The sequence below is a fragment of the Populus alba genome, chromosome 1 (genome assembly GCF_005239225.2).
Source record: "Populus alba chromosome 1, ASM523922v2, whole genome shotgun sequence".
Classification (NCBI taxonomy): Eukaryota; Viridiplantae; Streptophyta; class Magnoliopsida; order Malpighiales; family Salicaceae; genus Populus; species Populus alba.
This window is the reverse complement of record NC_133284.1, coordinates 27,444,261-27,458,403: the sequence shown is the minus strand read 5'-3', so window position 1 is coordinate 27,458,403 and position 14,143 is coordinate 27,444,261. Positions and strand designations below refer to the sequence as shown.

General features: G+C 34.8%; 2 protein-coding genes across 3 annotated transcripts; both read right to left on the bottom strand.

The window, feature by feature from the left end:
- Positions 1-1,958: 1,958 nt before the first annotated feature.
- Positions 1,959-4,745, bottom strand: LOC118045610 (G-type lectin S-receptor-like serine/threonine-protein kinase LECRK3). The gene has a single exon (XM_035054283.2). It carries the CDS (start codon positions 4,626-4,628, stop codon positions 2,211-2,213), a length of 2,418 nt encoding a protein of 805 aa, XP_034910174.1. The 5' UTR covers positions 4,629-4,745; the 3' UTR covers positions 1,959-2,210.
- Positions 4,746-8,367: 3,622 nt separating this feature from the next.
- Positions 8,368-13,379, bottom strand: LOC118045611 (uncharacterized). 2 transcript variants are annotated; one of them, XM_035054284.2, is made up of 9 exons: positions 13,119-13,379; positions 11,626-12,117; positions 10,998-11,163; positions 10,858-10,908; positions 10,582-10,764; positions 10,353-10,446; positions 9,374-10,095; positions 8,934-9,284; positions 8,368-8,613 (listed from the first exon to the last, which is right to left on the bottom strand). In XM_035054284.2, the coding sequence occupies exons 2-8, from the start codon at positions 12,087-12,089 to the stop codon at positions 8,964-8,966; spliced, it is 2,001 nt and encodes a 666-aa protein (XP_034910175.1). In that variant the 5' UTR covers positions 12,090-12,117; positions 13,119-13,379; the 3' UTR covers positions 8,368-8,613; positions 8,934-8,963. The 2 variants fall into 2 exon arrangements, with proteins under 2 accessions (XP_034910175.1, XP_073268908.1); XM_073412807.1 differs by having other exon boundaries at positions 8,368-8,593.
- Between the last annotated feature and the right edge of the window lie 764 nt (positions 13,380-14,143).

Below are 14,143 nucleotides of genomic sequence, written 5' to 3'. Positions count from 1 at the left end.
AAACAATTGCTCCTCTTCAGGTTGTTAAGCAACAGGATTCGTTTTTTCTTCATGTTATTGTGATCTACAGATTCTTTCAATGTATCCAATCTGACCACATTTACTGCACTTAATGTCTGGTCTCCACCAATATTTTATCTTTTAGTGATTTGTTTTTTATATAGTAAAAACATGGTGGATATGTCTTCACCTTGTTTCTGTAATTTTCAGCATTTTTCTTCTTGTTGAATCTCTTGTCTTTGCCTCCTCCTGGGTATTAAGCACTTGCTTGAAAGGCTCCCTACATTATTTCCTCATGTCTCATCATTCTTCTTTGCTTTGGTGCCTGCCAAGGGTGTTCAAAAAAACCGACCAACCGATTAAACAGAGAAAACCGAGAAAAAATTAACCGAAAAAACAGAACCGATAGAAAAAACTGAATAAACTGATTAAAAATTTTAAAAAAAAACCACCCAGTCCGGTTCGTTTCTGGTTTAAAAAAGCTTAAACCGATTGAACTGGACCAAACCGAACCGGGTTAATTGAATCTAAAACAAAATATAAAAAGAAACATCCTAAACCTAAATAATAAATACCCTAACCCTACAAAACTTTTCCAACTCGCCGCCCCCCCTCCAAAACCTTTCCAGCCCGCTCACCCTCCCCCTTCCCTTTTCCCCCTTCCAGCAACCCCATCCCTCCCTCCCCACTCTCTCTCCCTCCCAAAACCTTTCCAGCCCACTCACCCTCCCCCTTCCCCCTTCCCTTTCCAGCAACCCCATCCCTCCCTCCCTGCTCTCTCTCCCCCCTTCCCCTTTTCCAGTGCCCCTACCCCTCCCTCTCTTGCTCTCCTCTGTGCACAAGGCTTAAAGCAACTCATTTTCTCTTATATTGTTGCCTTTCAACTCTCTACTTTATAAGATGTTATTGAAATCTTTGTTAACATGTAGTTGTGCTAGTATGGATAGATCCAGTGATTTTGATTCAATTAAGGGAGATCTTTCAGATCTCAACCGAAAAGCTTGGATTCAAAGTTTTCAACAAGGATTTTTTTGAATGTGATTCGGCCAAGTTTGTCCAATGATTGTGATTCAACCAAGTTTTCTTTTATTTAATTAGTTTTGGTTTTTCTAGTTTCTAAGGCTAAAAAACCGACCCGAACCGAACAAAATCGGTTTGGTTTGAACCGATTCTCGGTTCGGTTCGGGTTATATTAACAAGAAATGATATTTTCCAGTTCGGTTGAATTTTTAAGTTAAAACCGGACCGAACCGGACCGTGAACACCCCTAGTGCCTGCAATGAATTTATCATTTCTCCAAGAGATATATTGGTCAAGTCTTTTAACTCTTCTAATGAAGAAATCTTAAACTCGTATTTTTCATGCATGGTTACCAATATCTTTTGCACAATTCGGTCATCAAAAAATTCATTTCCAAGCAATCTTACGTTGTTTATTATGCTTAGTAATTTGTCAGCATAATCTTTGATGTTTAATGTCTCATTCATCTTCTACATTTCAAATTATTTGATTAAGTTGAGAGCTTGCATATTCATCTTCTGCAGATTCCTAATTCATGATTCTTGTGAATATTATATTTGACATTGCAACACATAAGCAAGCTCTAGCTTTGGACTTCCTTGTCTTTTTTTCCTTATGAATCTTTAGTTGAGCTATTGTTGGATTTTTAGGTAAATCAGGAACAACATAGTTTTTAAGGAACTGGCATTTTGATAGCTCAAGCTTCATAGTTATCACCATTGAAGATTGGTGGTGAACCGTGTGAGATGATTGTTTCAGTTTTTATTTTTGTGTTTTTTTATTTTGTATTTATGGTTTGGTTTCTGTTTTGGTTTTCTCAACTCACAAGTCTTTCAAGATAATTATGACTCTGATACCAATTTGTTAATTATTTTACATTAAGCGCAGAACATGAACATAAATAGTAGTAGAATGAAGAAAAATAAAAAAGATGATTTTATTAATTGCATAACACTCTTAAATAAAGATAGAGTTTTAGTTCAAAGCAAAGACTGTTCAAATACAATTAGATTTATTCCTAAAAACTTGGTCTTCAATAAGAGACCTTTAATAGTAAAATCTCCTGATCTTCTGCTGCAACGAAGTCTCCTGGTTTTCTGCAGCTTTTGAGGCATTCTTCAACAACATGACTTGCAAAGCAAATTTAATGATGAGAAAGTGAGGAGAGAATAATTTGGAACTGGTATTTCTTAGCAGATTGAACTGAAAGGGGAAGGACATGGGGGGACAGAAACTTGAACAATTCCTTCAAGCATTTGTGTGACTGTCCTCATAGAAGGTCTAAGAGAAGGATCCTCTTGTATGCACCAAATTGACACCATCACTAACCTCTCCAACGTCTTCATGTCATTTTTTACCTCCTCATCAGCCTTCACCAGCTCGTCTAATTTTCGTCCTCTGTAGCAGTCATAGGCCCAGTCTGCTAGTATGATCTCCTCTTCTTTCTCACTTTCCATATCAAGGCTCTTTCTGCAACAAATGATCTCCAATAGCATGATCCCATAACTATAAACATCTACTTTTGCTGTAATTGGCATGTTCCTGAACCACTCTGGTGCGACATATCCTCGGGTCCCTCTAATAGCTGTATGTGTGCGTGTTTGTTCATTCATTAAGAGCTTTGCCAGTCCAAAGTCTGAGATTCTTGCTGTAAATGTGTCGTCAAGGAGTATGTTTTGGGGCTTGATGTCGCAATGGATAATCTGTGTGCTACACTCCTCGTGCAAGTATGTAAGCGCTCGTGCAATGCCGAAAGCCATTTGAATGCGTTTGTTCCAGTCAGGTCTGGAAATTCCAAATAGGAAACCAGCTAAGGTTCCATTGCTCATAAACTCATAGACCAAAAGCCTGTTTGGCCCTTCATCACAGAATCCAAGCAATCTGACCAAATTCTTGTGGTGAGTCTTGGCTATCGCTCTTGCTTCTGTTTTGAATTCCTTCTCGCCTTCTTGCACCATCCTCTCCAACTTCTTAACTGCAACATAGTTTCTTGAACTCTGTGATGTTAATAGTCCTTTATATACAGTTCCAAACGAACCTCGTCCAAGCTGCTCTCTAAATCCATCCGTGGCTTCTTTCAGGTCTTTATACGTAAAACTGCGTAGATTTGTTTCCAGAATGCTAGATGATCTGGTAAGTTTCCTTCTTCTATTGTGTGGTTGGAGCAGAAACAGAGATACTGCTACTATAAATAGGAAAATAAGTAGTGCTGAGCTACCTAGAAGAATTGCTCCTGCCAGAACTAAAGTTGTTTGATCTTTGTTCCCCGTATTCGACTTTCGCCGAGAGGGTTCGTCTATAGAAACAGCAGATTTACTTACCTTAACTAGAGCCTTCCCATAGATATTATAGTCTTTCCTTCCATTTGAAAGTGGCAATTTCTTCTTCCAACAGCTCCCCTCTTTGATGACAGCAACAACACAGTTACAATCAGAGAGGCACAATCGTCTACACTCATCTTCATTTAGTGACTGCAATTGTTCGAAGTTTGAAGAATATGGAAAAAATGTATTTGGCACCTCTTGCAGTGCATAGAAATCCTCTGGCTTTGATTTTCCTTGCTCACAATTTGGCATTAAGTTCTGCTGGCAGCCACCGAACTCGTTGCTGGTATCGGAGAGGGAAAACCCAGGAAGGCATTCACAGATAGGCCTTCGGTTTGCGCCAAGTTTACAGTAGCTGTTATATCCACAAGGACCACCACCCAAGTCATCAGTACTATAAGTACATATATTGTCCGGGACTGACCAAATAGCAACCCATGTACCATTTGTTTGAGCCCTGAGATGAGCATACAGAGTAAAAAGTCCATCAACATCAAGCGTCGCCCTGTAAAAGTAATCTCCGGCTGGAGACTCTCTTCCCTTGGTGAGGTTAACAACACTTCTGCCGTCTTGGAGAACATTGAGGTGACCTGACCCGTCAAAGACTAACTGATAGCCAGAATTCTGTGTTGAAGCAGCATCAGAAGTATTGCTCTTAAAATAAGTCTTATATTCATAACCTGTTGGCAAGGCAAGTAGGTTGAGCAAAATACTCCCATCATTTGGTTGCAAGCGAAGCAGGTACCTTCCCTTAGAGTAGCTACTTTCCTTTAGCCGGGACGATAACTTTCCACCAACTTCAAGTATTTGAGTTGGCAGCATGGTATCACGGGGATCCTTGAAGGTTTCCCACAAAGACTTGGAACTATTATCTGCGAGGATAAAGTTGCCGTTGTTGAGTAGGGCAGCATAAGCAACTCCATCTACTGAAGATTGAGGCTTCCATATTTCTCGTCCTTGAGGACTGGTAAGTCTGAAACTACCATCAAGAGTAAGCTCGACCTTCGATCCTTCAGGTGCCATATCATCTCCGTTTGCATACCAAACTAATGTTTTCTCCGGTATTGTATCGAACCAGATGCCAAGCAAGAAAAGTTTTTGATTGTTGATTTGGTGGAATCCAAAAGCAAATTCACCAGAAGGGGACTTCCATGGAACTGATGTATCAGAAGCAATAAGGTATAAACCCAAAGTAACATTAGGAGGAGTTTGCGCAAACACAGAAGGTGTCAGAACAAGAAACAGCAAGAGGTTGAGGGTAGTCCTAAAACAAGGAAAAGCCATTTTCAGAGGAGTCTGGACTTAGCAATGTATCAGTTTGAAGAGCTAATGCAGGATATATACATATAGAAGAAGCTCATGAGCTGAGACTTTTCTCCTGAACAGCTCATGCATAATGTTGTCAACATAACATAGGCTGGTGTCTGTTACTCTCAAGAGACTTCTGGAAAGAGGCAAGGAATCATGGAAAGCCTTTCTTTGTTGTCTCATAAGAATGATTTTTTTTTCTTTCTTAATTTTCAAGTGTTTCTGTTCCTTTTCATGTTTTTTTTTTGTTTTAAAAAAAAAATTAAAAAGTTATTTTTTAATTTATTTTTCATGACATAATTAAATATTAAAAAAATATTTTTCAATTTATTTTTCATAATACCTTCTAACATTAAAAACTAATTTATTTTAAAAAAAAATATTTTCTATAAAAATTACTTTCTAAAAAAATTAACTTTCCAGCAAGGGATGCTTTTACGACAACACCCTAAAATCCTTAGGAACAGTAATGGAGTAAAGGCCAGAGAAAAATATAGCAAGAGTAGTTGCATATTGATTTCTTATGATAGAGACAAAGACTGTTCAATTCATGGACTAGTCAATCTTTTTTCAATGTCTGGATTTTTCATCAAGAACAATAGTCAAGACTTAATTTCTGACTGTTGACTTTTAAATGCATGCTCCATTTTTCTAATTCTTTGAACAACATTTGAAAAATGTTTTTGAAAATAAATTTAAAAATTATTTTTAAATTAATATTTTTCTATGTTTTTATATTATTTTAATATGCTAATATTAAAAATAATTTTAAAAAATATATTATTTTAATATATTTTCAAATTAAAAATATTTTAAAAAATAATCACACCCCCATTTCTATAAATTTTCTAAGCTTGAGAGGGAGTTCAAGGTTTTTCAGATGACCAGAGGTAGCATTTTATCAAGCACAGGCTCCATGATTCCTTCTTTTCTAATATTGGCCCCCGAATCTATAAAACTATACTCTTTGTTCCAGACCTCTTCGCTCCTGACCAATGAATTACCGGCAATACTACTTAATTAATTACGAAAAAACAAGGAAAGGCCCTAATAAGTTCTAAGAAAAAGCACAAACGATATCTCACTAGTTACATTTCACTCTTATTTTATTTTACCTCTTATTTTAAAATGACAATGAGACATAGAAATGAGATATTTATTTTACCTCTTATTTTAAAATTACAAAAATTCACTCAAAAACTAAATTCATTTTATTATTGAGACAATATTCAACACAAATGTAAAACCAAATATTTTATCCAAATCCAACCTAAGTTAACTTGAGTATATAGAAAAAGATTGTAAAAAGATTGTTTTTTTCTCATCTAATTTTTGTAATTACTATGACCTTTCCCTCATTAAACCAAGAATTTTAAGAAAGATGAAAGTAATAAGTAAGTGGTTCCCTATGATGTTACTTTTGATTATGATTTGTTTATGAAATGATTAAAGAAGAGATTATGGTTTATAAAGATTTGAAGTTTGTATTGTTAAGATTGATTCATGATTATTACGAGTTTAAGGTTAAGTTATTGATTTTAGATGTATTGTTAAAAATAAAAATTTGTAAATTGATTTGTTACGGGTTAAGAAATTTATTTCAAATTTGATGGAAAATCTAGACATAATAGTCTTGAGGTTGAAGATGACAAAATTTTATTTTGGTCCTTGATTTATGAAAATTACAATTTAATCCCTAAACTTTTGAAAATTATATTTGACCCCTGAAACATATTTTGGAATTTTAGGAAGTATTCTTACGAGGTTAAGGATGATGAATCTCAGTTTGATAATTGATTTATGTAATTTTCAATTTTTCCCCTTAATTTTATAGATTTACAGTTTAGTCCTTGAATTTTGAAAAATTACATTTGGTGCCTCACATAACATTTGTATACTTAGTTGATGAGGGAGGCATTAGTCTATGGCGACTGATCCTTCCATAGAACACCTTTGGGTGTCATCCAATCTCTGATATGTATTCTACTACTTTATGATAATTTTCTTAGTATGTACATGTATATCAAGATAAATCTATTTGAAAACTATTAATATTTAAAATGTATATTAAACGTTATTCCTTCACCGAGTTGGTTGAACTCACATGCAATTTCTTAATATTATGTTATGTTCTTAGTTTTTTTGAGCAGGTGTACTTGTCAAGTATTCTTACTCCTTTAATTTTGGTTAGTATGCCTTGTTTATTTCACGAAGTTTTTTTTTTATTTTATTCAATGTCTTAGACGCTTTATTATTATCATGTTTTAATTAAGTTTGGATTTTGACAATATATTAGGTATTATGGATTATTTTTTTTGTTTTAATTACTAATGAGAGGTTTTGAACTATCATTTAATTATATTAGTTTTGAATAATATAATATTTTGAAAGATTATAAAATAATATATTTTTAAATAACTTATTCTTTTGATATGTTTGTTTAAAGGTTTAGTGTAGGTGAGGATTATCGTAAAAATTACTACTTTTAAAAGCTACTTGGAAAGTTATTTGTTTCTTTTACAAAAATCACTTTATGAATGATTATAAAATCTATATCCCACGACTACGTTTTAATTTGTATTCAAATTTTTGTTAATATTTTACGATTTTCCTAAAAGTAAATATTTTTAAAAAATTATAATTTTCGAATATCGTGTGATTGAATTTTGCTTGGAATCTTCGCACTTTTGACCTTAGCGTATGAATCATCTTTGCCGTAAGGGCTACGCGGCAAAAGTGTTTAAGAAAAGACTACGATGTTGCTAGGTGGCTGTACACAACTCTTGCTTATACTAAATCTTGCTTTTGCAAAAGTATGTCAAATTTTCTTTTGAAAAGTATGTTCGTTTTCTAATGAATCTTCCACATGAAGATTATTGGTCCATATAAAACTGGAGAATTTATTTTTTTTAAGTTGATATATATAATGGATAAACCCATTATACGTATAAACAATTTTTTTTATATAAAAATATTGAGTCTAGTGATATATATAATGGATAAACCCTTCATGTGTCACGTATCCATTTATCATATACCCATTATGGAAGCCATAATAATTAAGATACGACGGTTTTTTGAAGTAGGCAGAGCAATAGAAAACAGAGGATTGAGGGTTTTTAGAACGCATGGTACTCATGATTTTTTTTTCCTGATATAATGAACACCATATTAAAAGTGGTCACTTTTAAATTTCAAACTATAGAAAAGAACCCACTAAGTCAAGTTTTTCAATAAATCACACATTTATATGTAGATTAAAAAATAAAAATGATAGAATTTAAATTAGATTATTATTTTCTTTTAGTTAATTCCTCAGGACTTACTATCTCATTTGCGTGCTACTTTAATCTATGAACTTTCTTATTTCCACAAAGGGTGGGCCAGCCTTAAATAGTCTACGCACGTTATTAAATACTATTAAAGTTTTCTAGTTTTTTTAAATAAAGAGTTGTCATGACTTTTAGCCAGAAGACTTGATAAAATAAATAAATTTAATATTTTAGCAAGAGTTGTCAAAGACGCGTAAGCTTAGAAGAAGCATGCAAAATTCTCCGGTGGCTGTATAAAGACATGATCAAATATAGACAAGAATATTTTGGAAAGAAAAGTAACTAATTGTTTTCTAGAAAATAGCCGTTTAGGTTTCTTTCAATTAATATATAGACAAGAATATTTTGGAAAGAAAAGTAACTAATTGTTTTGCTAAAAAAACAGAATAAATAATAATTTACTCAAAAACTATATAAATCCTTTTAATAAAAACATCAAGGAACAAAACGTTTGTCTCCATGTGTCTGTGTAGGACCATTACGCATAGTATTCTGGTTTCCTGACCTGCCAACTTCCCACCATGCAACTTCATTAACTTGAAATGCAAACCTAGGTTATGACCACAAGGAACTATCGGCCAAATCCACTCGAAGCGGTTAATCCTTCCTCTGCATATTCAGTCTCATAACTGAAGCAATCCCATTTTGCACACGAAAGAGTAAAAATAAAATCTGACAGCTTGCAACAGTTCAAACAATAGCAACAACGGCAAGCAACAAAAGAACTGACAAGAAGAACATTTTTCACCCAACAATTGAGACATGCAGAAAAGTATATATTTGTAGTTTGCCTCTAATCCAGAGAACATGTTCAAATGCTTTATAGAAAAATGTGAATCTACAAACAGAAGCACTCAATACAACAAACAAGCCCAGAAAGCCATATATTTCTCACTTTTCCCTATATTTATCTCTTAGGAAAAACATAATGGTTCTAATGTAAGTATACCTTCTTATATAGCTTCACAAATGACTTGAGCTAGAAACCAGCCCATCCAGCAGGTTGAGTAGCTGGCTGGCTCTCCATAATCTTTGACCCACCTGAGTGCACTTCAGTATTAGATCCTGAAATTTGAGAGCTGGCAGCAGGAACAGCTGTAAAACTCTCTGATCCAAAACCCCACGAATCAATATTAGATGTTAATTCAGCAGCCTGCTTATTCTGGTGTGCGTTTCTGGTTCTAACAGACTGTGGACTGTTGCCTTTTGAAACAGGCTTCTGCCGTGACTTGTTATCATCTGCAAATGCTTGCCATGACTTTGACTCTGGGCTTGGGGTACTCCAGTCAGATTTTTCTTGCTGGGATGAGATTAAATATTGTAAAAAAAAAAAAGACAAATGGATCTCTATAACAACTACAATGGTGAAAACATCAATGAAAAAAATACCGGAGGACTTGCAGATGGTTGAATTCTAGATGAGGCTTGATATTTATTCGGCGAAGGAGTTCTTGCGGCTAGTGTTTGCTTGAGCTCCTGTATCTCCTGTCTCTGAGATCGACAAATGGCAGATAGCTTTTCAAATTTCAAAGTTATTTCAGCCTTCTCAGAGTTTACCTGCTTCAGCTGCTCTTTAAGCCTCTCTATTTCAGCCTCTAGTGCTTCTTCCTTTCCTTCTTTGTTATTACTAACTCTTGAGTTGAGCTTATTGCTATCAAATTCAGCAACAAAAGTACTAAAAGCCTCATCTTGAAATAAATGAGTAGCAGCCGGTTTTGATGCTTTTGGCCTCTCCATGCCATGATCCATATCTTTCTGAGAGAAAGTTAATTCAAAGTCCTTGGAAGCACCATCCTCAGGCACATGTAATTTATTATGGACATTCCTCCTACCAGCCACAATGGTATGTACATTTTCTTGCTTTGCAGGACTAGCGTTTTTGGGAAAACTGCGATTCTCTGACTGATTCCTATCTTGTTGTGATGTGTTATGGCTAGGTTCTTCATCAAATTTAGGTCTGGTCTTGTCTTCGACAAACAGTGAATCCTTAGCGTGATGCGTTGACCAGAAAGCACCAAGCTGTCCCCCACCTCCCCCACCCCCAGATGAAGGAGGAGGTGGTGGACTTCTTTGAGGCATTGGAGGCGACCTATTTGCAGCTTTTGCAATACCTATTATAGTAATCATTTCCACATTTAGCAAGGTCTAAACCAAAAACAATTTGGCTATTCAATTAAGAAAACATCTACAACTTTTCAAATTTACTCAAATGTAACCAAGATATCGTATATTTTAAAATTCAAAAGTTCTGAATGAATTCAACCAAGTTCAGACCTGATACTTAATTTCATATCAGATAACTCAATCAGGGAAAGGATAACTCTACAGAAAAACAAAACTTTGATTTATCCATGGGAAATGCCCTCACCTCCATGTATACCAGCAGATTGCATTTCAGGTGGTCCGTCAGGCAATGACTTCTGCAAATTAACTGGTAGCTGCTCATTAACACGAAACCATACCTGCTTCCATGGGAAAATCCCAGGATCAGTAAGCAGAATGTTAGAATCTCTGCACCAGAAACTTCCATGGATGTAGATGATCTAAAACTAACCTAAGTTTATGGAGATGAGTATCCAATCAAGCAAAGCGCTTGCCTGCGTGATGTCTGGTCGGTCATCTGGTGATGCTTGAAGCATGTCTCTGATCAAGTCTATCACTGGCGAGCTGTATTTGGGTAAATCTGGAATGCGATAGTTCCCATTTAATATTTGCAGCTTTGATTCTCCATCAAATGCACTCTTGAAGTAGCATATGCGATAGAGCAGACATCCAAGAGCCTGTGTAACGGCAGAGCAACTTTGGATCAGTTGGGAAGGGTAAATTTAAAGGTTACCAAATTTCAATAGAAATATAAGGTCCAATCCACTTACCCATATGTCTACCTTCTCATTTATAAGATCTCTCCGCAACAAATCCCACATCTAAGTCAAGAAAAGGAGGAAAGACATAAATCAAACACTTTTAACACAATTTCAGAAATTTTTGTTTCAAAGCACAGATCTCCTTCAACCTCAGGGGCTCTATAGGCAGGTGTTGTGTGCTTCCGAATGTTGTCTTCTTCAATACCCATTTCTTCAGGCTTCTCAAAGCGTTTATGATTTGTAGAGGTGCTCCCAAAATCACATAATTTCCACAGTCCATCAGGCCCCAGCAAAAGATTCTCAGCTTTCAAATCTCTGAAAATTGTGAAGAGTGAACTGGTTGCTAAAAACTTACTTAGCATTATCAAATAAGGTAACTTGGAAAGGGGTGAATATTATTAATACTTTGATAAAATATTAAAATCTCAAACTAAGGCTTGTTGAGTTCAATGAGTTTATCAAACTCTAGATTACATTCCCGGTTTCTCAGGTTATAAGAGCACAGACACAAGTAATAAAATATGGTCAGCCTCGGAGATCGCACTCTCATATCTACAAGTATTTAAAATCAAATTTACATAATCCACATTAAGTTAATGGATACCAGAGTACCAACTACAAACAAAGTGTCCACCCAATACAGCCAGAAACAGCAATAGCTACCATTGGTGCAAGAGAACAATATAAAGTGGAATGCAGATTCTCTAAAGACTAAATATTTTTGGAAAGATGAATTCACACTAACAGACATTAAAATTAAATATCTTAGCACTTTACCGGTGAGCGATTGGCAGAGATTGAGAGTGCATAGCAAAGACAGCATTGCAGACATCTCTAAATATGGAAAGTACTTGTTTCTCCTCAAAATATGCTGCTCCCCTGCTCTCCAGCACATTAACCAGAGATTTTTCACAAAATTCCATTACAAGGAGTGCTTCCTTTGTTCTTCCCATATCTAAGATGGTATGTGCATAAAGTGTAACAACATTAGGATGCCCTTTGAGCGCCTTCATCACATTTATCTCCTTCATCACCAAGTCCGACAATTCTTCATCATTGTATATCATGTGCTTTAAAGCGTATTGCTTTGATGCATGCACAGCATCTCGAGCTAAATATACACAGGAAAATCCTCCCTCCGCAATGGCATTTCGAACATGAATCTTAAGATTGCCAACATCAACATTGCGACCTTCAAGGCCTGCTGGTTCTTTTTGAGTAAAATGTTTGAACCTCCACATGTTCAATAAAAAAGAGGAAGAAAAAACACTGCACACATTTATAAGAAAAAAGAAATTAGAATTGAACATTTATATCGTGTGAAAACCAAATATAAGCGATCCAAAACAAAGTGCATGATTGTTGTTTGAGAAACAGCATCAAAGCCCCAGAATTTCTAAAGATAAGAATAAACCAAAAGACCATGAACTTCTAAGCATAATCCACACATATAACTCCAATCATGCTGTGAGGTATTTCTAATGTCTGCAGACAGACACTTCCAGCTCAACCACAGTAGTTCAATTCAAAATTACATGGCTAGACCACCACAGAAAACGCTCAATGAGTCTTATGGTAATGTATTAAAATTGGTGTTAGCACTAGTTGATACAAATATAGTTTTGCCACGAGGTAATTCTCATGCTTACACAGCGCCACTCTCAGCTCAACCACAGTAGTTCATTTCAAAATTACATGGCTACACCACCACACAAAACCCACAACGAAAACAAAAAAACAAGATGCCAACGACGTTACATTGATGATAGTGCTAGTTAAGTTGAATAGATTGGGTTGACTAAAGAAAAGAAGCAAACCCATTGATAGTTAATTGAGCAAAACAATGACATGCATTTTAATTTATTCAAATGATCATCACCATCACATTAATCATAGAGGTCCAATTTTTGCATAATTCATGACTGAGTACACAATTAAGAAAAATGCAATCTTTCAATATTAATCCCACAAAGACACATACATGCCATTGTTTAAGATCCAACAGTATAACTCTCAAGCTCCAACTAAGTAAAAATTAAATCATAAGTAAATCATGTACTAGAACATGGATCTGATATATCCCAATTCAAGATCTGCCATTCAACTCTCAAAAAGGCACATATCACTTTACACAAGATCGATCCATTTATCCAATTATAAATAAAAGATCTCAAGCTATATATTGCTAAGAAAATATTTCGAAAGGAAAAAAAAAACTACATATCAACGAATAAAACAGAAAAAGAAACCCAGAAAAGAAAAGAATGTACCGGAGAGAATCAGATAAGATTGTTAAAGAATATTAGCTTAAACTGACTCTCTCAACTTAAAGATCTGAGACTTTTCTTTCTTGGATCTCAAAACATAAGAAACATAATAATTATTATTATTTTTTTGGAATTTTGAGAGAGAGGTAGACGGTAAATGGGCAGCTAAGGCTAGGCTTTGGAGGGGTATTTAAATAGAGAAAAAGAGATGTGTAGATACAGAAAATGTGTGTGTGTGTGTGTGTGTGTGTGTGTGTGTGCAGGTGGTGGTGGTGGTGGTGGTGAATGGTTGTGGGCGGAGAATTTGACTGAAGCTTTCGGGTAATTAGGAGTGCGTCAACGTGACTTGCCCGCTAATGTGAATGTGGTGGTATTTGCTTTCATGTTGGAGTTAACGATAATTTAGTCACTATAATTTATCAATATTAACTAATTAGTCCCCGTCATTTCTCATGAACATGATGAGCTTTCTATTATAGCATCGTTCAAGCTAACTTGAGAGGTAATTTATTGATTCAAGACTTTGCTCAAACTAGATTTTATATTAAACTAAATTGGGAGTTAAAACTTTATCGGTTAGATTAAGCTTGATAGATCAACTTATTATATAATTAACTTAAAAAATACTCTGATTGATTTTTAAAAAACTTTAATAATATTTTGATTTTTTATTTAAAAAACCTGAAACAACATGATTTTATATTGATTTAGGTTGATCTATCTAGTCTATTCATCAAATAATGATCTAGATGAGGTTTTATAACTATATTTTTATGGTTTTTTTTTTCTAATTTAAAAAACCATATTTTCTCTTTTGAAATTAAAAAACATAGGAGTCAAATAATTAATCTATTGGTATTGAAAAACTCAAAAATATTATTATCATCTCTTAATTTAACTGGTGTTTATGAGTATCTTTATTCCAAACTTGCAATTTTCTTCTAATGAAAAAGAAAATGAAATAAAGTGGAAAGGCATAGAATTGACAAAGGGACTAGATAATAAGCGAATTTAAGAATAAAGGGACT